This window comes from Saccharomycodes ludwigii, chromosome VII (assembly GCF_020623625.1).
Source record: "Saccharomycodes ludwigii strain NBRC 1722 chromosome VII, whole genome shotgun sequence".
NCBI lineage: Eukaryota > Fungi > Ascomycota > Saccharomycetes > Saccharomycodales > Saccharomycodaceae > Saccharomycodes > Saccharomycodes ludwigii.
The window spans coordinates 278,242-301,381 of record NC_060206.1 but is presented as its reverse complement, the minus strand read 5'-3'; the positions used below and the strand labels follow the sequence as shown (position 1 = coordinate 301,381).

Sequence of the window (23,140 nt, the reverse complement as noted above, 5' to 3'; positions counted from 1 at the left end):
TGCATGCAATTCTTTTCTGTCCGTGGCGTGTAAATTACATAGTATATCCGAAATCCGAAATAATCTTTTTTTTTTTTTTTTTTTTTTTTCTATCTTTTCTTTTTTTTCTTCTTTTTTTTCTTTTTTTTTTTTCTCTTTTTTAAATATTTATCAAATTTTTCGTAGTCCACAACTTTGTAAATTAAAAGGAAAAGAAAAAAAAAAAAAAAAAAATTTCTATGTACTATCTTTTTCATTCCATAACATCAACCCAGTAAGAAAATATACCCAACACTGACAAGAAAAATACACAAAGAGACAGAATGGATCAAGACAATGAAAGAAACATCAGTAGGTTATGGAGAGCCTACAGGACCGTTAAAGAAATGGTTCGCGATAGAGGTTATTTTATCACACAGGAGGAAATTGATTTAAGTTTGGAGGATTTTAAAAGTAAATATTGCGATTCCATGGGCAAACCACAACGTAAAATGATGAGTTTCCAATTGAACCCAACGGATGATTCTTTAGAAAAATTCCCAGAGATGGGTTCTTTATGGGTGGAATTTTGTGATGAAAGCAGTGTTGGTGTCAAAACCATGAAGAATTTTGTTATTCATATGACTGAAAAAAATTATCAAACTGGGATATTTGTTTATCAAAATGGTGTCACACCAAGTGCAATGAGGTTAATACCAACTGCTCAGCCTGCTATTATAGAAACATTTCATGAGGGTGCTTTAGTAGTGAACATTACACATCACGAATTAGTTCCAAAACATATTAAATTGAGCCAAGAAGAAAAGCAAAATTTGCTAAAGAGATATAGATTGAAGGAATCCCAATTGCCAAGAATACAAAGAATGGATCCGGTTGCCTTGTATTTGGGTTTAAAGAGAGGTGAGGTTGTTAAGATTATTAGAAATAGTGAAACTTCTGGTCGTTATGCAAGTTACAGAATCTGTTTATAAATCATATACAACATATATTATAATTTGGCAACAGTGAACAAGACAGAAAAAAAAAAAATCATAAAGATTTTCATCTTATTATCTTATAATATGTAAGAGATCATTATAACCAAAAATAAGAACATTAGTAATATATTTTTTTTTTTTTTTTTTTTATTATTAATAATATTGTGAGAAACACACTTTATCCAATTCTAGAGCACATTACACTATCCCTTGTCCCTGTGAACCATTTAACATCCTTTAAATCTATTCTTCCATTGTATGGACTTACTGTTACACCTTTATTACCTAAATACACTGGAGCTATTGTAATGATCAAACTATTGATTAAATTGTTAACAGCATGAGCACTTAGAAGATCATTAATGACAAACCCTCCGCCTTCAACCATTATGGAACGTAAGTGAAAATCCTTATATAATTTCTGAAAAATAGAATTCCAATCTAACCTGTTATTGTCGGTGGGGCTCCCTTCCACAACACAGTATTCAACATAATCTTGTTTTGTAAATTTCTTATCATTGTAGAAAGTATTGCTCGATAGTACTACAATTGGTGGTTTCCCCTGCTTTTTTAAAAAAAACTGATACATCTTCCCTTTTTCATTGAATTTCCATTTCCCGCTCGGATCTATAATAATGGGTCTTGGAGATTTATCAAAGTCTAGCTTACAATTTAATCCAGGATCATCACACATGGCAGTTTGGCATCCTATCATTATACCAGCATGATGCAATCTCAAATAATGAGTCATCTCTTTTGTTTCTTCATGAGATAATGCTGTTCTGATGTTTTTGCCTGCGCTTATCTTAGAATCCAAGCTTTGGGCGTATGTCAATGTAATGAAAGGAAGGGAAGTAGAAATAGAAGGTTTAGAGTGAGGTAAGTATGGTTCTAATGGTGTCTTGTAATCAAATTGTGGTGTCATTAGAAGGAACATAAAACTTATTTATATTTTGCGTATTGGTTGTGGCTTTTGTTGGATAAACTTGAAAGAAAGGAAGATAGGAAAAAAAAAAAAAAAAAAAATTAATAATAGCTTCTATTTCATCTTAGCAAAATTTCCATTTTTCTTAGTTGTTTTTGTTTTTATTTTTATTTTCATTTTTATTTTTTTTTTCTTATTTTTTTTTTAATTAAATCCATAAAATCATCGGGCAAATACCAACACAATGTTTATAATGCCTCGGTTAATATTATAATTCATGTCCTATCATAAAATCGTCTTTATTGTAATAATAGGAATTTTTCAATCTATTCTCCTCCTTAGATTCTATTTCCATTTGCTCTTTGATTAATTGCTGCTTCTTTATCCCCCATCTCTTGGCTTTTCTTTCCAGCCATAAACAATGTTCATCTTTTTTTAAATCTGATTCTTCTTTTTCTTCCAGTTGGATCAATAAATGAACTATTTTCGGAACATTATTAGTATTGGCCAGTATTTTTTGTTTTTCCATATGCTTGTGAGCCTCTGATATTTTTTCTTCAATGGTAATATTATCAGGATGAGTAACATTGGGCTCGTTACTTTTAATGTTTAATCTTTTCTTTTTTAAAAAAACTGGCTTATGTAACACAATTTCATCATCACTAGTACTATCAGTGTTTTCACTCTCTGAAGACATCTTTATTTTAGGCAGCCAGTATTATATATATATTTCTTGTTATAAATGCTGTTATGTGTTTATTTTTATTAAAAGTTTAGAATTTTATTGGTTAACGAGAATGTTATGTCAAGGGTAGTCCGAGATATGCTATATTTCCGTAAAGACCGAAGGCACGTTTGAAATATGTCCAAAATATACGTTCTTTTTTTATTTTTTATTTATTTTTACCATTCGGGATATGAAATGAACCCGTCTTTTACAATCCAAGATTTCAATTCTTTTCGCATGAAAAAAGAAAATTAGCATTCAGATCACATTTGTAATAATCAATTGCATATGTTGTAACAGTCGCTAGTACGTCTCAAAACTACCACTGTCATTTTAACATTTTAGTAAATAAAAAAAATAATAAATTCATATAATTTAAAACAAAACAACAACATAATTATATAAATTATACATATAAAAAATCCTTCCTTCCTTTTAAAAGATATATATATATAAAATAGCAAAAAAATATAAGTAAATTGTAAAAAAAAAAAAAAAAAAAAAAAAAATTCCTTCCAATAGACAATACTGTAAAATAATAACAATAATAAAAAAAGTAAAAAAAAAGATCGGCACAATCGTAACAAAAATCCCCTCCTTCCACAAAAAGGATAAATTGCATCATATAGACCAACAAAAATAAAAAAAAATAAAAACATATAATGAACGAACCAGTAAAAAAATTGAATAATAAATGAGAGACAATGGATCAAAGACCTTAAAAAAGTTTTTGTTTTTCGACAAATGAAAGACAATGGATCAGATCTTGAAATCAAAAAAATAAAATAAAATAAAATAAAAATAAATACAAAAAGGGTATTTATTTTAGAGATAAAAAATATATAGCCACATGAAAGCTACAAAGACAATATAATATAAAAATTCAAATATTGCAAATAAAAATTCCGAAATAACGGAGTAACAGCTAATTATAAGCCAACATTTTAATATTTGTTTATAATTCTCCACAAGGCCTCCTTTAAATTTCCCCAGCTTGAGGTTTCCACCAACTGTTCTAACATAATTTGTTCTTGAGTTTCAATCTTATCTTTAAAACTATGCTTTTCGTCATCAGAATCGTCATTCAAGTCTTGATTTTCAAAGGATTTTCTTGAGGGATAATGTTTTCTGGTCTTTTTGCCATGTTTTCTGGACTCGCCTTCAACTTCATCACTCACACTTTCAAATTCCTCTGCAGAATGTGGATATGGAACATCTGAATCTTTTTTTCCAGACTTACCACAGCCATGTCCCTTTTTTGCTTTCCACCCATCGTTAACCATGGCCTCAGACTCTTGTTCAAACTCCTCATCTTTTTCTTCATCTCTAGAACGGTGGTGACGAGATGAAACATGGTGACCACGACCCTTTTTAGAATGCATGCTATCAGCATCGTATTCAACATCGTCGTCTCTGAAACGGTGATGACGAGAAGAGGCATGACGACCGCGGCCTTTTCTAAAATGCATTTCATCAACATCATACTCATCATCATCATCACTGTAGTGATGACCACGTGGTCTTGGTGATTCATTACGCGATTGAAATTTATGGTGACCCCTAGCATGTCTTCCTTTACCTCTTCTTCTTTTAAATTTTCCGTCACGAACATCATATCTTGAAGAAGGAACAAATTCTTCATCAGAATCAACCTCTTCATGAGAAGAAAAACCATTCTGTGGATGTTTGTAGCTATGGTGAGAAGCACGGGCCCAATGTGGTGGTGGGTGAGAATAATCTTCATCAAATTCATGATGAGGATAATCTTCATCAAAATGGTGATGAGGATGGAAAGGTGGTGGAGCCAAATAACCATGGATAAATTCAGCTTTTTCTAATAGATCTAAGTCAATTTCAATAAATGAAGGTGTATGACTGTTGTTGACCTCGTTGTTGTCAGTACTTTCAGCTTCTTTAATATCAACAAATTCATCATCTTCAGCATTTTCTCCGGCATCCTCGTCAACATCGCCTTCAGTATCAGCAACGTCATCAACATCATCATCATTACCATCAGATGGTAGTGGTAAAGGAGAAGGAGAAGCACTGACAGGGTTGTCCAAATAAATTCTTGTAATCTCCAATTCATAAAAATCTTCAAAGTCAGCAACATCTTTTAAAACACCAACAACATAAACAGTGTTCTTCAATGGTGGAGGTGCATGTTTCTTGTTTTCGTGTTTTTTATCTTTTTTATCTTTTTTATGATGTGACTTTGAGTCGGGTTTCTTATCCTTTTTATGATGAGGTGGAGGCCCATGTGGATGGAAAACAGGTAAAGTGATAACAGCAGTAAGCTCTTTGTTATTGTCCTTATAATTTTGTAAAATATCAGCATACTTCTTGTTGTTCTTATTGATCAATGGATTAAATAATCTTTTTGCAGCAGTATCTTCACTGTCTGATTTTGTTTCTGTTTTATTGTGACCAATAATAGTTTTTTTAGCAACATATTTTAATTCAGCAGGAAATTTGAAAACCTGGGTCTCGTCTCCATCGGCAGTGACTTGAATAATTGAATCTAAGTACATCTGATGACTAGATTCCAAAATAGTTTTAGCGATAGAAGCATCGTCGTACTTAGTTAATTCACTTTTAATTTTTTCTTCTAGATGTTTGTCATAGCTAGTGCCATCATTGTTATGGTTTTCGGCATTGGCATTGGCGTTAGTAGCTGTCAATAGTAAGGTCAACAAAGTAACCAGACGTCTTTTATCAGTTAGCATCTTGTAGATTTGTTATATATGGCTGTAGATATATATATGTATATGTATATTTTTTTTTCCTTTTTGCTAACAAAAATAGGTTAAATTTCACTCTTAATATAAAAGGTTTATATAGAAAATAAAAAAAAAAGGAATCAAAATAGACAAAACAACAATCAACGTATTTATTTATATAACAAGAAAAGAAGAGAGAGAAAAAAAAAAAAAAATACTTGGCCAATGTTTTAAATTACTTCTTACTATTGTTTTTCATGGAATTTGAAATAATTAAAAAATGTTTTTTCTTTCATTTTTCAAAGCCCTGTTTTTTTTTCTTTTTAATTTCCCCTTTTTTTTTAAATTTGTCTGTGTGAGTTTCTGAGTGGAAATCTAGGTGTATTTTTCAATAAATGAAATTAATAAGTTTGTATAGAGACAAACACATGCAACAAATGCATGATACGTAATTTATTGAGTAGAAAGGCCGCTCGGGAAATGAGAAAAAAAGACATTTGAGAAACACATGCAGATGATAATAGTGATAATTACAGCGGGAATAAACAAACAAAGATCTAAAGACAATAGGCATGATATAATTGGAAATATAAATTCAAATAAAAAAGCAAAAGCCGAAGTGGTACAATAACAAGTGGAGATTAAATACAGAGAAAGAAAGAAAGAAAGAAAGAAAAAATGGCTTAGTAAAATAAGAAAAAAGCTTGTAATTTTTATTTTTCTTGGCAGTTAAAACTTGAACGCCTTTTTTTCTTTTCTCTCAAATCTCGTTGTGTTACCCGGGAAGTTTTGCCATTAAATAAACAAATTACACAAAAAAAAAAAAAAAAAGAAAATAAAGAAAAAATAATTAAACAACACACTTTTTCTCTCTCTTTTTTTCCTAATTAAATCTGTGAAATTATAGGAAAAAAAAAAAAAAAAAAAAAAAAATTAAAAGCGACATATATCTGCACGAACCAAATGCAATTACAATCACTATTTCCTTCTACCGCTTTAAATTATTACAAAACTCCCTCTAATACATTGTTATCATCATTATTATTATTATTATTAACAGCAAACCTATTTCCCAACTTGGCCGAAGCTCGTGTAACGAAGGTTAATACGATCGAAACTTTTTATAACAATGCTCGCAATGAAAGAAATTATACATTTGTTAAATATTTTACCAATTGGTGTTCTCATTGTAAAAGATTAGAACCTATCTATAAAGATCTAAGTGACAACTACAAAGTATCCACTGGAAATATCACTCTATTTGATATTCCCTTAAACTTGGAAGAAATAGGTGAGACTTCGATTGATAACAAAATTAACATTAATTTCTTGGAGGTTGATTGTGAACAATTTGGTAGGTTTGAAATTTGTTCCAGATTAGAAGGGTTCCCTTATTTGGAGGTCATTAAACCACTCAAAAAGGAAGAACAAACCCTGCCACAAGAGGAAGAGAAACCATTAGGGTTTTGGAAAAAGCTTTTAAGTGTTTTTTTCATATTAGACGACAATTTATTAAATTTTGTAGACAGAACCGTTGAATTTGATGGGAACAGAGATTTACAATCATTGACTAAATTTCTCGATAATATTATTTTGCATGATTATAACTTAAATTTGATTGATAGGATTATCGCATCCGAATGTGAACCTAATGGTGATGCGATATGCCACCGTGCTGCTGAATACCATAGAAATATTAGTGATTTGGATACTGAAGAAATTATGTTGGAAAATAGTCTTTTAGTCACTAAAGATAGTAACGATTTAGCGGCTTTACCTGAGCTTAAATTTAAATTACTGTTAATTCAAGCAATGAAAAAGAAAAAAGAACAACAACAACAACAACAACAAAATGCAAAATCAATGGAATATGATGAATTATAAATATGTATGTACATTTCGATCCCCCTCAACACTTGTCTTCTTTTACATAACTATATAAATTAAAATTGAAATTAAAATTGAAATTAAAATTGAAATTAAAATTAAAATTAAAATTAAAATTAAAATTAAAAAAAAAAAAAAAAAAAAAAAAACTCACCAGTTATATTTCTTGATGCAGCGGACCTTTTCCGGATAAGGCAATCTAGGAACTTCAGGGATTAATACGTTCTCTACAATAGGTTGTACATCTTTTGGGGTGACTCTACCCAACCAAATTAACAAAGGATCATTTATATTATTTAAATAAATTATAGTATTGGCAGCGAATTTGTGGCCACCAACATGATTGACATAGGCAACTCTATAACCACCTTCTCTAGTATCTGAATCATTTCTGAAACTGTCATATGGATCAGTTAAAAATTCATGAAAATACTTTAATAAAATCGGAGCTGTAATACCACACCTTTTATCTCTCGTGGTGTGTGAGCATAGAAATATAACACCACGATCATTAGATTTACTAATAGTGACACCGTATTTCCCACACAACTCTTGAATAGCTTCAAAAGTGGGTGTGGCATCATTACCACCTGTATTCATTAAAAGAGGAACCAATTCGTTAAAGAGAGGTGCAACTTTATCAAATACTAAATTGTGTAAAGTAATAAAATAAGGTAAAATTAAAACATTTGATTTGCGGAATTTCAGTTGATCAATGTCCATGATATCTATAGCCATTGAACTAACATTACACATAAAAGGTTCCTCAGCTGGAGCAGTGCTTAAAGTACTATTTTGGTATTTTCTTTTATTGCTTTTAACCCATGTAAAAAGTTCGTATGGCACAGTATCGTTGTTAAATTCTGTAACTGCGTCATGTTTCCAATCCTTCTTTGAAGTGGGAATGATAAAATGAAGTTTGTTTGTTTTACTAGAGTTCATTAGGGGTGTTTCTTTATCGATTTTTAACTTATTAAAAGTTTCCAAATCTTTATTTGAAACAGTACCTTCACAACATCCTGGGCCTGGGTTGCATGTTTCTATACAACTTTCGATTTTTATTTTAGCTTCATTGGAAAGATCTTCGTTTGAATCTGTCGGACGCAATTTTTTAACTATAGAACCAAAAAAACCACTCATTTTTTTTCTTTTTTCTTTTTTCTTTTTTTTTAATGTTATGGCAGGAGGTAGCAAAAATGAGATGGTATTCAATTATTTTTTAAAGCCTTTATGTACATATAATATGATTGACTAGAAAAGGACGTGAAAGAGGGAAAAGAAACATGAAACTCTTGTTACTCTTTGACTTGACTAGTGTATATATATAACAATAGGAATTTTATTTTTTTTTTATTTAATTTTATTTTTTTTCGTTTTTGTAAAGACTAAGAAAAAAAAAAACAAAGTAGAACACAAAGCAATTTGGATGTTGAGCTAGCAAAAAAAAATAGGCTAATTAGAAGAAAGATAAGATGGGAACGATTGTCTCAAAAAAAAAGGTTACAAAGATAGCCACAGATTGCTATTATGTTCTTTATATTCAATTTCAATTTAATTTGTCTTTTGCTTTGAGTGTTTTCTTTTTTAATACTATTCCAAAGGGGAGAAAAAGAAGCTTACGTCGGTTATTTCCGTTTATATCCGACAACCATAACAGAATGCCATCGAAACAGAAAATTATCAAACAAAAAGCCCTTGGAATAAACTTGCGATCACGTGCAAATATAAACATATGAATACCCGGACAGATAATAGAAATGAAAATGAAAATGAAAATGAAAATAAAAATAAAAAAAAAAACCTTTTGTTCCCTTTCTTTTTTTTTTTTTTTTTTTGTCCCCTTTTTGCATTTTATAACGAAAACCAATAAAAAAAAAGAAAGAAAAAAAAAAAAGAAAGAAAAAAAAAAGAAAAAAAAAAATTACTAAGTTAAATTTAGAAAGTTAAAGTGGTAAACATTTGCATGGCAACAACCCTGCGCTAAATCTGCTTAGTCTTTCAAACACTACTTTTAAATTTGCTTAATAATTATCCTATCACTTTTATTTATTTTTTAATCTTTCTTACCTCCTTTTATTAAATTAATATCTTAAACTTATAAAAAAAAACAAAACAAAACATAAAACAAAACAAAACGTAACAAAAAAAAGAAAAAAGAAAAAATAAAAAGGTATCCAACAAAAATACTAATGTCTCAACCCATTCCTAATAGAAACAATAAGAACTTTAAAATTGCTGGTGCTCCGACACCACACAACACTCCAGCTAGTGTAATGTCTAGCTATTTGCGTAGCGACAGACCGGCTACAGCTACAGCTTCTTCTTTTGGAAACACTTCCCTTCCTACTAATATTGACAACTCAGTCGTAGAGGATTCGAATGAAGAACAAACAATTAAAAATGCTTTAGCTAGTGATCCGATATTATTAGCTACCATTCAAGAAAAATTAGGTGGTCTAATCGGCCAAGACAGTGGGTATGTCGAACAATTGCCTAAAATGGTAAAGAATCGCATTTATTCATTAAAAAAGTTGCAAAGTGATTTGATGGACGCGGAAAAAAAATTCCAACTGGAATTATTTGATTTAGAAAAGAAATATTTAGAAGAATACTATAAGCCTATTTTTAAAAGGAGAATGGAATTGATTAGCGGAGAGGATGAACCTACTACTAATGAAATAATTAAAGGAAGAGAAATAGAAAAAAATTTAGAACCTGGTCATGTAGAAGAAGAAGAAGAAGAAAAAAAAGAGGAAGAGGAAAAAGAGGGAGATGAAAAAGAAGATATCAAGGATACAGGTATTCCTGCTTTTTGGTTGACTGCTTTTGATAATTTACCGATGACAAGCCAAACAATTACCGATAGGGATGCTGAGGTTTTAGAATATTTACAAGATATACAATTGTCTTATTTGGATAATCAACAACCCGGGTTCAAATTAACTTTCAAATTTAAGAAAGAAAACCCATTTTTTAGCAACGATATTTTAATCAAGACTTATTATTATCAAAAAGAACTAGGCTATTCTGGCGATTTCATTTATGATTACGCCGAAGGCTGTGTGATCAATTGGATTAATAATGAAGCTAATGCTACTGTTTCCGTCGAAAAGAAGAGACAGAGAAATAAAACCACCAAGCAAATTAGAACAATCGAAAAGATCACACCTGTGGAGTCTTTCTTTAATTTCTTTGACCCACCTAAGATCCCAGAAAAAATCAAAAGTGATGAACCAGGAAAAGAAGGAGAAACAGAAAAGGAGGAAGAAGAAGAAACAGAAGAAGAAGAGGAGTTACAAGAATTAGAAAGCAGATTAGCCTTAGATTACGGTATTGGTGAAGAAATTAAGGACAAGTTAATTCCAAGAGCTGTTGACTGGTTTACTGGTGTAGCTGCCGAATTTGATTTGGAAGATGGTGAGGATGAAGATTATGAGGATGAGGATGAAGATGAAGATGAAGATGAAGATGAAGACGAATGTGAAGATGAAGGTGAAGGTGAAGCTGAAGATGAAGGTGAAGATTCTGAAGATAACGGGGAAGAAGAAGAAGCGGACGATTTCAAGAATGTTAATAAGGAGCAACCTCCCGAATGCAAGCAGTCGTAGAGCGTATAATAAATAAAGTTTTGCGCTACTTCTTTTTGCTTTTATTTTTAATTGATATTAATAACGTTAAATGAACGATACTTGGTGAGAATAATTACTCAAGTTTAAGATATATATGTTTAAGTATTTTACACATATAACTTTTATATTTTAATTTGGAAAGAGGATTTTACCTTCTTTAGAATGAGTTATATTGACAGACTATTAACTTCTCATTTACAGAAGTTGGATAGTTTCTGAGGTAGAATGTTTTTACTAAAAGTAGAATAGAAAGAGAAATTCTTCTATTGAGGGATCTTAGCGCTGATGTCTTCTACATTTAATTCTTAAAATATTGAAAAAAACGGGAAGGAAAAGATGTACTTGGGCAACCTGTACGTGTTATACATTTATTTGGCAGACGCGTTACATAATTTTATTTTTTTTGTCTTGCTGTTTTTCTTTTAGCCTTACCGTTTTCTCGCTCTTTACTCTTCTCGCTCTTTACTCTTCTCGCTCTTTACTCTTCTCGCTCTTTACTTTTCTCGCTCTTTACTTTTCTCGCTCTTTACTTTTCTCGCTCTTTACTTTTCTCGCTCTTTACTCTTCTCGCTCTTTACTCTTCTCGCTCTTTACTCTTCTCGCTCTTTACTTTTCTCGCTCTTTACTTTTCTCGCTCTTTACTTTTCTCGCTCTTTACTTTTCTCGCTCTTTACTTTTCTCGCTCTTTACTTTTCTCGCTCTTTACTCTTCTCGCTCTTTACTTTTCTCGCTCTTTACTTTTCTCGCTCTTTACTTTTCTCGCTCTTTACTTTTCTCGCTCTTTACTTTTCTCGCTCTTTACTTTTCTCGCTCTTTACTCTTCTCGCTCTTTACTCTTCTCGCTCTTTACTCTTCTCGCTCTTTACTCTTCTCGCTCTTTACTTTTCTCGCTCTTTACTTTTCTCGCTCTTTACTTTTCTCGCTCTTTACTTTTCTCGCTCTTTACTCTTCTCGCTCTTTACTCTTCTCGCTCTTTACTCTTCTCGCTCTTTACTCTTCTCGCTCTTTACTTTTCTCGCTCTTTACTTTTCTCGCTCTTTACTTTTCTCGCTCTTTACTTTTCTCGCTCTTTACTTTTCTCGCTCTTTACTTTTCTCGCTCTTTACTTTTCTCGCTCTTTACTTTTCTCGCTCTTTACTTTTCTCGCTCTTTACTTTTCTCGCTCTTTACTTTTCTCGCTCTTTACTTTTCTCGCTCTTTACTTTTCTCGCTCTTTACTTTTCTCGCTCTTTACTTTTCTCGCTCTTTACTCTTCTCGCTCTTTACTCTTCTCGCTCTTTACTCTTCTCGCTCTTCGCACTTCACACTCGTCGCACGTCACACTGTTACCCTCCCCTGCCCCCTTTTTTTTTTTTTTTTTTTAATTCAATTGGCACATGCTTCCCCTCTCCCCTCTCCTTATAATGATAACCCGATAAAATAATTATATAAATTGATATACATACATGTTATATATATATATATAAATAACAATTTCTATTTTAAATTCTTGTAAAGGAAAAAAAAAACCCTCAATTTATCAAAAAAAAAAAATTAATCAAAAAATTATCTGAATACTCTTCAACTTTACAACCACTACTTATAATATTCCTTTAAACACACATACACACACACACACACACATATATATATATATATATAGTTACAGATACAAATATTCAATACAAAAAAAAAAAAAAAGAAAAAAACAACAAAAGAATTAAAAAAAAATGTCCAGATCTTCAAGTTCCGATAGAAGGAAATCAGTCCATATTTTTGTTGACAAGGAACAGGCTGATAAGTTTGCCTCTTCTAAATCAGCTTCAATAAACCATTTATACAAGTACCCAGTCGTCATCAACAGTGCCGCTGTTTTTTTGAAAATCCCTTTTATCACCACTGCAGTTTCTTTGTTTTTAACCGTTTTAACTTATATAGATAATAAAATTGCTTCTTCAAACAACAAAAGTTTGAAAATAGTAAAGAACTACGGCGTAGATGTAGTCAAAAAGTTGGACCATTTTTTTAACATTTATTTTTTGAGAGAATTTGTTGATGTTTTCATTTATAAGTACAAAAACCAACACAATAGTGAATTGGGTTTTGCTTGGATTGCAAAATTTTTAATCAACTATTTCGCTCAATTGCTAAACGTCTTCCTCAGATTTGTGGTTGGTAAGGTTACTCAAGGGAGCACTGCTCATGGCAGCGTTTCTAAACCAAAAGTTACAGAGGGTAGTTCATCTGCAACATTAGAGGACGATTCTACTTTGGTTTCCAATTCAGTTGATGTTGATCACGTTGAAGAATTAACTCAAACAACCAAACAATTACAACAAAACTTGAATGACACTAGTAAGAAATTACAACAGAATATCAATGATCATTATATTGCAAAGACTAAGGGTTTTGTCACTGACAAATACGAGGATTTGAAGAATAAATACCAAGAAAATTTGACTAGAAGTGAAAACTCTATTCCAAGAGCTCTGGTTAATACTGGTGTTGATTTTTATGAAACTTCCATAAAGAAGAAAGATGCTACTGAATCTGCTAATTCTGTTGCCACTGGTTCCTCCGAACCAGCACCTGGCTTGTCTCCTTCTGCTACTACCGCTACGACTGCTACTTCTCCAGCTACCGCTACCACTGCCACTGCTGTGTCCCAATAATACTATTTCATTAGGGGAAAATAAACTGTGAGTCAGAGCGAAATTAGTTACTTTAAAGAGGGCTAGAGAAGAGGAGAGATAAGGGAAAAGTTGATAACTTTGAATTTTTTAACCTTTTTGTTATTATTTTTAGATCTTAAGTAAAGAATGAATACGGTTAGTATTACCAATGCTATGGTTTGTTTGCTTTTTAATTATTATTTTAATTATTTTTAATTTTTAAAGTTTTTTTTTTTTTAATTTTTAATTTTTAATTTAATTTTTAGTTTTTAATGTGTGCTTATTATTATTACATATATATATATATATATATATATATATAGAATGACAAAAAAAGGTACTTAAATATTATTCTGGTATATTTTTTTTTTTTCTTTGCTGTTATTTAGTAATATTTTAAAGATATGACGACCACAATGTTGTAAATTGAAGATTAGAAGAATAAACTTTCAAAAAAGTTAGTCTTATGTTTAAAAACAAGATGTGTGGATATAGTCAGTGATATAATTTTATTACCGATTAATATCACAAGTGAGCTTTTTCTTTTTCATTTGTAATCTCCGTAGTTCCGAAGACGGAGAAAGACCGAGATTACCGGAAAAAGGCAAATAAAAATATTTGTGATTGTTCACAAAAAAAAAAAAGTAAAACTTGCCCTGGCCCGCTCCGCCGAACCATTCGCATTTGTAATGACAATTCCAATTAAGAAAAATGGCTTTCTTTTTTTTTTTTTTTGTTTTGCCTTATTTCTATTTTTTACAAATATATATACATATATATAAACAAACAAACAAACAAACAAACAAAGTAACAAACAAAATAACGAAAACAAAAAAAAAGTGACAGCGGTGGGGGGACGGGCAACATTTAGGAAAAATAAAAGCTGCTAATCAATGTCAAATCATCACCATCATCATAATAATACCACTACTGCAACTAATAATAATAATAATAATAATAATACCAACGCTAACAGTACCAATCGTAATAGTACCAATAATCATGATGGTTTCCAAGGCAGAAAAAAGAAATTATCACATTGGGTTAGAAGAATTATGCAACCAAAGGAACATTTAAATTCCAACACAGGTGGCAGCACTCTGAACGAAAACAACAATAATAAAACATTATTTAATTATTATAGTACCAACAATAGCAATGATCATAATAATAATAATAATAATAATACTAATACGAAGGCTCAACACCATTCAAAGAAAAATGCCCATACTTCAAGAAATACCACCCCTACTATTTTGCACAGCCAAAATAATAGCACTAATGCCGCTAGCCAAAATATGAAAGGCAATCCATCGTTAAGCAATGGCCCTAAAGGTAGCACTGATTTAGATAGACAAAATACTATAACTTTAGACATGATTGTAGAAGAAACAGAGAAAAAAGAAAATAAAAAAATTGCCATCGGCAACAAAGAATCTCAGGACAAAAGGGCAATATTAGCCGCCCATAATACACATAATTTATCGGTAAGATTTCTAGAAAATGATACACCAGCTACTACAAAAGCGAATGATAATATTGTTAATGATTACCGCCCCAATGTTATTATTGAGAATGGTTCGTCAGATGTTTCATCTTCCAAAAATCTAACTGCTAATTCTACAAGTAATACAAAATCTGGTACACCTGTACTGTTTTTAACTACTACAGCCACTTCTTCTTCGAAAAAATGGATTGAAAATGCGTTTACCTCAAATACAAATGCCATCCCCAAATACGACAATAGTAGTACTGCTGGGTTAGTCTCTACATGCTCTTCTTCAATAAAATCTACACCTTTTTCAGATATTCAATCTTTACAATCAACAAGAGCTACAATAACTTCTTATAAGACTTTAGATACTACAAATTCGAGTATAGTTGGTATCCCGCCTGCAAGCATCTTAGATAGAAATAGACATACAAGTGGCACCACTACTACTCCAAGCATTAGTGCTACTTCTCAAAGTGTGCTTAGCTATCAAGAAACATCTTCGCTTCTCAGTGATTGTACAATGCATTCCTCAACTAGTGGTAATAATAATACCACGACAACGACAACGAATAATAATAACAATAACGAGAATAATTGCATTGCTACTGACACTAATATCGTACTTAATATTAATACTGGTGAGTATAATAAAAGTATTACACGAAATAATAGTTCATATACTATTAGTATTAAGAGCGATCTGTCTACCTAATTATGATAGCTTTTTTACATGGTGCTTTAATAGGATATAGAATGTTTTTTTTTTTTTTTTTGTTTGTTTGTTTTTGCATAAGTATTGATTTTTGCATTGAAAAGGAAGAAATTTATTTTTACCGAGTATAGATACGCACTATTATATCGTAAACCAGAATTATACACAAGAAAGATGGTTACTAGGTTAACTTGGAATACTTTTCATTTTACCTATACTATAATATATATATATAGTCTTTTTTTTTTCGTTATTTAATATATAATTTTATTATTAGATAGTTTATATATTTTATTTAGGTTTTTAATTTGTTAAAAAAAAAAGGAAAGGAAAGGAAAGGAAAGATGTTAAGACTGACTTGAGGGGTAAGACCGAGGAGAGAAGGGGACTATGGACAAGCTCGGATTGTGGATTGATAGTTATTAACAAAGTGCTTAAGATTTTTCACTCCGTCGATTTGTCAATTCGTGTGCTTTTTAGGTGGCCACGTGGTCCAATTTTTAAGATGAGTTTTTCTTTTTTTGGTGGCGATGTGGATTTTCTCAACGCTCGGCCATCTTACTCACTTTTACCATGTGATTTAAACCACCGCTGTTTCTAATTCAATCAAAATCTAATACTATTTTTCTTTTTACCTGGAAAAAAAATGAAAAAAAGAAAATAGTGATTCAATTATCTGATATATATATATAGATACATTGACTTTCTTTTTCCTTTTTCATTTTTTTTTTTTTTTCTTTTATTTATCAACAAGTATAATCATCTTTTTTATAACAGAAAAATAAAATAATAATAATAATAATAATAATAATTAGGAAAAAAAAAAAAGAAAAAAACAAGCCCCCCTCTTTCCCCCCCCCCCCCAACGCAAATACAGATCATGGCCAAGAAACCAACTCAAAAACAAAAAGCTGCACAAACTGCACAAACTGCTTCAAACAATAAAAAGACAATCGCAAAACAGATTGACGCAGCTTTAGATGAGCCATTAAATGCAGATGCTCCACCTACCATCTACGGTACAACCCTAAAACCTGAGCTAGCCACAGCTGCATTAAATTTATCGGTTGATTTTTTGAAGCAACAACAAGCTGCTGCAAACAAATATGCTGCTTGGCACCCATTCAATTTCATGTGGATTACTTTAGTCGTAGCCATTTATTTAGGGTTCAACACTACATACCCTGACTTTAAAGAAGCTAGTAGTGTTACTTCCTGGATTTTTCAATATATCTCAATGAATATGACAGAAATTGGTTCGTCCTTTTTAATTTTTGGAATTAGTTGTAGTATTTTTTTCACTTTGTTTGGTCGAATTATCAATAGTTTATTTTCCAATAAGATCAATGTTATTTTGAAAACCCATGGTCAAGATATCTTTTCTTTAGACCTATCAACTTTGATGACCGGTGTTTCTCCCAATGAATCAAACCTGATTGGAAACACCCACGTTATTGTTTATAGAGACACTCCTATCTCCTTGATTTCCATCAAAGAAAATAAAGATTTGACCACTGAAACCAAACTAGTTATGGACATCACCAGTTTAGGTTCCAGGAAAGTTTATGCCAAAAGTGGGATTTTAGAGGACCTAATCAAATGGGCTATGCTAAGAACTAAAGATTTACGTGCAAATCCAAAGCAAAATTCCATGATGTTATTAATGGATGCCTATAGTTTTGACCATGTTACTAAAGAAGCTTTAAGAAAATGTCAATTTAAAATGATCGAAAGCTATAAATTAGATGAAAGTAGAATAATAGGCGGTATATTGGGCGCCAGAAAGGAATTGTGGGGATTATCTTTTGATTTCCGTCCAAAGGCACCATCAAAGAACTAATATATATTATTTTTCCATTTAATATCTTTTTTTTTTTATTGTTTGTTTACATAATTTTATTTACTGTATTAATATATTATTTTCATATGTACCTTCAATTTTTCAATCTTTTTTTTCTTTTTTTCTTTTTTCTTTTTTCTTTTTGTATAAATAAATTATACACACACACACACACACATATATATATATAAACTGTTCACTTTGTTTGCTCATTATACTATACTAAAAAGTAAGAATAAAAATTATAAATTATAAACATTAATCATGCGGTCATCATTACCCCAACAAACCAACCTGCTTCGATTTTTTAAAATTGCGGATTTTCTTTTTCATAGCCACCCTTAAATATAAAGATGCGACATAAAAAATGACACCAAGAAATAGGAATATCCATGTAATCATTAAAATTTTAAAAACCCTGGAATTCATATATTTCTTCTTAGAATTATTATTATTCTTTTTGCCAGAGTTGAAAAAGGAATTGCTACTGTCGATAATCTCTGTTCTACCATCTTCTTTAGAAGGTGATAACAGACCAGCTTTATCGTACATCTGGTGTAAGTGATATTCATTGTTAATATCATCCGCATTAGAATAAACACTATAGATTTCATCCCTATATAATTTCAAAACGTTTTCTAGTTGCTCTTCAGGCTGCAAAAGGTCTTTTCTGTTGTCCCAATCCAAGCTGTAGCCAGTAACATCGTGAATCCTAAAGTTACTAGTTTTTTCTCCGTTTAAAGAACTAATTCCGAAATACAATGGCGTATCTTTAAGGCCTAATTGAGGCAAAGAAGCTTCTGTAAGATTATCAAATTTGTACAGTTCCATCCAATCTAACCCAAAACCACTATAATCTATATCTATTTTGAAAAAAACGCCACTTATTCTAATAAATCTTAAATTAATTTCTTTTAAGTTGTCTCTAGTACTGAATAATAACCTTGGCGATAATTTTTGAAAACCATGAGTACAACTAACCCCATCTTCACTGTAGTCATAGGCTCTGTTTTCCTTAATGTCGGTGCTCACAAAGTTTAGAAATGGAGCCTGTGGAACTTTATCGTTTTTTTCGTTTGTATGGTAGTTCATGAAATCTAACACCAAAGTTTCACTTGGTAAGTTTTTGGGAATACCCATCAATTCTCTATTTTTAGGGTCCAAACCTTCATTTTCTATCATATACTGACGATTCGCATAGGACGAGCCAGATGTTTCAAAAATGAAATCGGGCTTGGAAGTGAAAAAAAATGCCATACCATCACCAGGTGACTTACTGATAATTTCTGTAATATAACCTGGATCAAGACTAAATTTCACTTGCAATTCAAAATCTTGCGGCAAATGGTTTTTATTAATCATTACACCATAATTGTTCACTTCGCCTCTTGATGTCAATTTGACATGTTGGGTATTTTTAACTATTGGATTACCTGAAGTGTTCCAATTACGGGTTAGTGTGTCTAAAAATGGGAATTCAAGATTCATATCATTAACTTTCCACTTAGTGACAATAATATCTTCTTCAGTTGTTTTTTTATCGTTGGTGTGAGAATAAGAGGTTGTAATATCTTCTAGGGCACTCCTTGGATTGAATAGTTCTAATGAATCGAAAGAATACTTACTTCGTAGTCCAAATATTACACACATTAGTAGTGAAGATATCAATAGAACAGTAATTATCGGGAACTCCTCATAGTCATATATCAGTGAAAATTTAAATCCTTTTTTTTTTCTTTTTGTTGTATTATTAGGGTTATTATAACTCATTGGAAGACGATAGTTTTCATTCATCTGTTCTGTAAGTAACATTTGAATGGAACGTCTTTAGCTATTACTTTAAGTGCTTGTATTATTGAATATAAAGGAATTGAAAAAAAAAAAGAAAAAAAGAGACCTAAAAACAAATTAAAATGAAAACAAAATGGAAATTGATTTATTTTTTTGATATATAAAATGATCCGTCTACTACACACACGGTCAGAAATGTAATACGTGTTTATTATTATTATTATTATTATTATTATTATTATTATTATTATTACTGTTAAAAAAAAAAAAAATTTTTTTTCATTCCGAAAAAGAAAAAAGAAAAAAGAAAAAAAAGAAAAAAAAAAAACGAATCTTAACAAAAAATAATCGTGATTATTAAACTGCTGCGAGGGTTTCTTACTGAGCAAAGTTAACCCTAATAGTATTAACTTGATTTCGCGTATTTTCATATATTTTCGTGTATTTTCACGTACTTTTCCTAAAGTAAGATGCCCTTACTTAGGGCAAAGTAGATCTTGAGTTTGAGACAAAAATATTAGTCCGAGGCTTTACTACGGACTTTGTTTCTGGCCTTGTAAAAAAAAAAAAAAAAGCGTGAAAATAAACTTTAGCTATTCAAAAAGTTTTGTTTCCTAATTTGGTAATTATAGTCATTATTAATGATGCTGTCACGTACAATACTACGTTTCCCCTCCCCTCCCCTTTCTTCTTTTTTTTCAATTTTGTAATATCAATGGTTTATATTCACATAAAAACTAGCATTGAAATATAGCTTTAAAAAAAAAAAAAAATAGTCAAGAAGAACTAGAGTTGACTTTTATTTTTTTAATTCAAAAGTTGAACTGTTACCCTTTTTGAACGAGTACCCAAAACCGAAAGGTGGGGTTTCTTCTCCTTTTTTTTTTTTTTTTTTTTTTTTCTTTTAATTTATTTAAAGAACTTCCTATATTAGCAGTTTCCTTTCTTTTTAATATTAATTTAAAATATTCAATATTTTTTTTATGATTGTCCGATTATAAACAAAAAGAAAAAGAAGTATTCCACTAAATATGCATCTGTATTTAGAATTATAATACAATGTGAAAAAGTAAGCGGATTTTAAAAATAAATATTAAATGATGTAAGTTTAATGTTTATTAGTAGATTTAATCTGCTATGCTCGGTACTATCATATTCCCGCTAAGATATCTCGGAATCGTTTAATGCAATTGTAAAGTACTAATTATCTTTTAATGGGCGGATACCACAATCTTCTCCTATTGTTGCTGTTTTTAAAAAGAAGATTTGTCATTTTGATTTATGTAAACCACAATATTTATCGTTGTTGTTTCTGTCTGAGAGTAAACAATAAATACTGCTTTACTTTGAACGGTGGGGCATGCTTTCCCCACACATTTCCAATTGAGAATATTCATTTTTTTTTATTATTCTTTTTTTTTCTCTTTTTTTTCTTTTTTTTTTTGCAACAAATAAAATTTTTTACTGGGTGTTCGTAAACTTAAAAATTTACTGCCTTTTTTTTTTTCTCTGTTTTTTTATCTTTTTTTTTTGAATACAGGCTAAAAAATCAGTTGACATAAAGCAAACTTTGTTTTATTCATTCATATTTTCATTTTTATTTTTAATTTGCTTTTTTTTTTTGTTTTTACAATTTTTCTCTTTTTTTTTTAAACCGCTCTCTCGTAAATGTATATAAGAACACTTTTATCTCGATAAAAACTAAAACTTTGCTTGCTTCTTTTTTTATTTTTGTCTGTTCGAAAAAAAAATATTCTTCCGCTTCCTAAAACTTCTTTTAAACAATAACAATCACACAAAACCCAATCCCATCCCTATCAATAACATTACAACATTATGCCCAAAACAGAAACCCCTAGATGTATAATCATTCGTCACGGTCAAACTGAATGGAGCAAGTCAGGCCAATATACTGGCTTAACTGATCTGCCATTAACTCCATATGGTGTTAAACAAATGAAGGCCACAAGCAAATCATTGTTTTTAGGCAATAACTTTATTAACCCTAAAAACATAACATATGTTTTTACATCACCAAGAACAAGAGCTATTCAAACGAAAGATCTAATTTTGGAAAACGTTCCAGAACATTTAAGATCCAATATCAAAGTTATTGTTGACAACGATTTAAGAGAATGGGAATATGGTGACTATGAAGGGTTATTGACCAACCAAATTGTTGAATTGAGAAAATCAAGAGGCCTAGATAAGGAAAGACCTTGGAATATTTGGAGAGATGGTTGCGAAAATGGTGAGTCTTCCAAACATATTGGTTGCAGATTGTCTCATGTCATTGCTAGAATCCAAAACTTACACCGCAAAAGTTTGGAAAAGGGTGAAAACAGTGACATTTTGGTATTTGCACACGGCCACACATTAAGATATTTTGCAGCTTTATGGTTCATGAAAAATGTCGAGAGCATTGTATACAAAGATACAACACCACCAGACTTTTATTCTCATATTGAATTCAAAGAAGCTAATGGCAAAGATGTTACCGGCGAATTGGAAATTATTAAATTGCCTAAATTCACCTATTTGGTAGACAACCCAATGTTTTTGTTGGATGCTGGCGGTGTTGGTGTTTTATCATATTCTCATCACAACATAGATGAACCGGCTTTGGAACTAGCTGGTCCATTTAAACCAGCTGTAGACGAAGAATCTCAACATGGTGATATTAAATAGAATTTTACATATGTATAGAGTATTATATATCATCTGTTGTGGAAATAATTCCACCATTTGAAGTAGAATGTCTGCTAAAATAATCAAAATCAATACTGATGGCCATAGCCAAAAGAGTACATCGTTCATTATAGGACAATTTTTTGGATTTATTCAACATTGAATCCGGATAGATTCCTTCGTAACACATTGAACTGTCAAATCGAACAACATAAACACCTGTATCGGTGAAAAATTCTCTTGCCAAACCTACCCAATTTCTATCCACACCACCTATAATAAGTCCGTTTATATCTTGTACATTAAATTCAAAACTCAAGAATGGTGCATCAACATATCCGAATTGATTGAAAGCTGGAGCTCCGTTTGAGCTGGAAACGGTAGAATTGGCGGTCTCAAATAACTCATACTTTCTTCTCAGCAAATTCCAGACCTGTCTACTTTCCCCCAAGACATGAGGTGTACCATTAGAAGAATTGTTATCACTTACTGCCTGGATATATGAGTTGATAAACCTGAAGGGCCTTGTAAAACTTAAAATTTTATTATCAAAATTATCGAAAACATCGATTTGGAAAGATCTATGTGTTCTAAATAGTTGTCTTTTAATAACTGCGGGGAAAGATTCCAAACTTTCAAGTATATAACCCAATTGATTCCCATTGACATCCAAAATTCTATACTTATTAGCCTGTTCGACCCCCAGAAAAATGTTAAATGCTTCAAATTTACGTTCAATAACAAGCGTAGGTTGATTCAAAATACCGGCATAATAGTCTGGTGGTTTCTGATCGTTGTTATTGTATTGTGGGTTTGTATTTGAAAATGAGTTATTATGTTCATAATAGTATGCATTCGGATTGGAAATGTTATTTTCATTAGTATTGTACCTTATACGAGGCGAATATAAACGTCTAGAGATGTAATGAGAAAAGGCTACTGTTGGAGTTGGCTTTCCAAAGATAATTTTAAATACAGGTTTACAGAGGGATATTTTTGGAAGTCTATTCGAAAACATTAAGTTTTTATTTGTTTTATTGATTTATATTAATGGGAAATATATTAAAATTAGAAGTGCAACGTACCTATTGAAAGGTAACCGATAATCTATGATAGTAA

General features: G+C 31.0%; 13 protein-coding genes across 13 annotated transcripts; 7 read left to right on the top strand and 6 right to left on the bottom strand.

The window, feature by feature from the left end:
- Positions 1 to 302: 302 nt before the first annotated feature.
- Positions 303 to 950, top strand: RPB5 (DNA-directed RNA polymerase core subunit RPB5; the record flags this gene model as incomplete). Its single annotated transcript, XM_046081076.1, has 1 exon — positions 303 to 950. The coding sequence occupies one exon, from the start codon at positions 303 to 305 to the stop codon at positions 948 to 950; it is 648 nt and encodes a 215-aa protein (XP_045932716.1).
- Positions 951 to 1,134: 184 nt separating this feature from the next.
- RIB7 (2,5-diamino-6-(ribosylamino)-4(3H)-pyrimidinone 5'-phosphate reductase) lies at positions 1,135 to 1,893 on the bottom strand (the record flags this gene model as incomplete). The annotated part of the gene is made up of 1 exon (XM_046081075.1): positions 1,135 to 1,893. The coding sequence occupies one exon, from the start codon at positions 1,891 to 1,893 to the stop codon at positions 1,135 to 1,137; it is 759 nt and encodes a 252-aa protein (XP_045932715.1).
- A 256-nt stretch (positions 1,894 to 2,149) lies between these two features.
- Positions 2,150 to 2,578, bottom strand: SPP381 (U4/U6-U5 snRNP complex subunit SPP381; the record flags this gene model as incomplete). The annotated part of the gene is made up of 1 exon (XM_046076893.1): positions 2,150 to 2,578. The coding sequence occupies one exon, from the start codon at positions 2,576 to 2,578 to the stop codon at positions 2,150 to 2,152; it is 429 nt and encodes a 142-aa protein (XP_045932714.1).
- A 974-nt stretch (positions 2,579 to 3,552) lies between these two features.
- SCDLUD_005115 (uncharacterized protein) lies at positions 3,553 to 5,334 on the bottom strand (the record flags this gene model as incomplete). Its single annotated transcript, XM_046076892.1, has 1 exon — positions 3,553 to 5,334. One exon carries the CDS (start codon positions 5,332 to 5,334, stop codon positions 3,553 to 3,555), a length of 1,782 nt encoding a protein of 593 aa, XP_045932713.1.
- Positions 5,335 to 6,291: 957 nt separating this feature from the next.
- On the top strand, positions 6,292 to 7,212 carry MPD2 (protein disulfide isomerase MPD2; the record flags this gene model as incomplete). The annotated part of the gene is made up of 1 exon (XM_046081074.1): positions 6,292 to 7,212. The coding sequence occupies one exon, from the start codon at positions 6,292 to 6,294 to the stop codon at positions 7,210 to 7,212; it is 921 nt and encodes a 306-aa protein (XP_045932712.1).
- Positions 7,213 to 7,365: 153 nt separating this feature from the next.
- On the bottom strand, positions 7,366 to 8,355 carry APD1 (Apd1p; the record flags this gene model as incomplete). Its single annotated transcript, XM_046081073.1, has 1 exon — positions 7,366 to 8,355. One exon carries the CDS (start codon positions 8,353 to 8,355, stop codon positions 7,366 to 7,368), a length of 990 nt encoding a protein of 329 aa, XP_045932711.1.
- A 1,049-nt stretch (positions 8,356 to 9,404) lies between these two features.
- On the top strand, positions 9,405 to 10,823 carry NAP1 (histone chaperone NAP1; the record flags this gene model as incomplete). The annotated part of the gene is made up of 1 exon (XM_046081072.1): positions 9,405 to 10,823. One exon carries the CDS (start codon positions 9,405 to 9,407, stop codon positions 10,821 to 10,823), a length of 1,419 nt encoding a protein of 472 aa, XP_045932710.1.
- Positions 10,824 to 12,553: 1,730 nt separating this feature from the next.
- On the top strand, positions 12,554 to 13,495 carry PLN1 (Pln1p; the record flags this gene model as incomplete). The annotated part of the gene is made up of 1 exon (XM_046081071.1): positions 12,554 to 13,495. The coding sequence occupies one exon, from the start codon at positions 12,554 to 12,556 to the stop codon at positions 13,493 to 13,495; it is 942 nt and encodes a 313-aa protein (XP_045932709.1).
- Positions 13,496 to 14,388: 893 nt separating this feature from the next.
- SCDLUD_005110 (uncharacterized protein) lies at positions 14,389 to 15,702 on the top strand (the record flags this gene model as incomplete). Its single annotated transcript, XM_046081070.1, has 1 exon — positions 14,389 to 15,702. One exon carries the CDS (start codon positions 14,389 to 14,391, stop codon positions 15,700 to 15,702), a length of 1,314 nt encoding a protein of 437 aa, XP_045932708.1.
- Positions 15,703 to 16,582: 880 nt separating this feature from the next.
- On the top strand, positions 16,583 to 17,542 carry PHO86 (Pho86p; the record flags this gene model as incomplete). Its single annotated transcript, XM_046081069.1, has 1 exon — positions 16,583 to 17,542. One exon carries the CDS (start codon positions 16,583 to 16,585, stop codon positions 17,540 to 17,542), a length of 960 nt encoding a protein of 319 aa, XP_045932707.1.
- A 276-nt stretch (positions 17,543 to 17,818) lies between these two features.
- UIP5 (Uip5p) lies at positions 17,819 to 19,354 on the bottom strand (the record flags this gene model as incomplete). The annotated part of the gene is made up of 1 exon (XM_046081068.1): positions 17,819 to 19,354. One exon carries the CDS (start codon positions 19,352 to 19,354, stop codon positions 17,819 to 17,821), a length of 1,536 nt encoding a protein of 511 aa, XP_045932706.1.
- A 1,815-nt stretch (positions 19,355 to 21,169) lies between these two features.
- On the top strand, positions 21,170 to 22,021 carry SHB17 (sedoheptulose-bisphosphatase; the record flags this gene model as incomplete). The annotated part of the gene is made up of 1 exon (XM_046081067.1): positions 21,170 to 22,021. One exon carries the CDS (start codon positions 21,170 to 21,172, stop codon positions 22,019 to 22,021), a length of 852 nt encoding a protein of 283 aa, XP_045932705.1.
- Positions 22,022 to 22,043: 22 nt separating this feature from the next.
- AIM25 (Aim25p) lies at positions 22,044 to 23,039 on the bottom strand (the record flags this gene model as incomplete). Its single annotated transcript, XM_046081066.1, has 1 exon — positions 22,044 to 23,039. The coding sequence occupies one exon, from the start codon at positions 23,037 to 23,039 to the stop codon at positions 22,044 to 22,046; it is 996 nt and encodes a 331-aa protein (XP_045932704.1).
- Between the last annotated feature and the right edge of the window lie 101 nt (positions 23,040 to 23,140).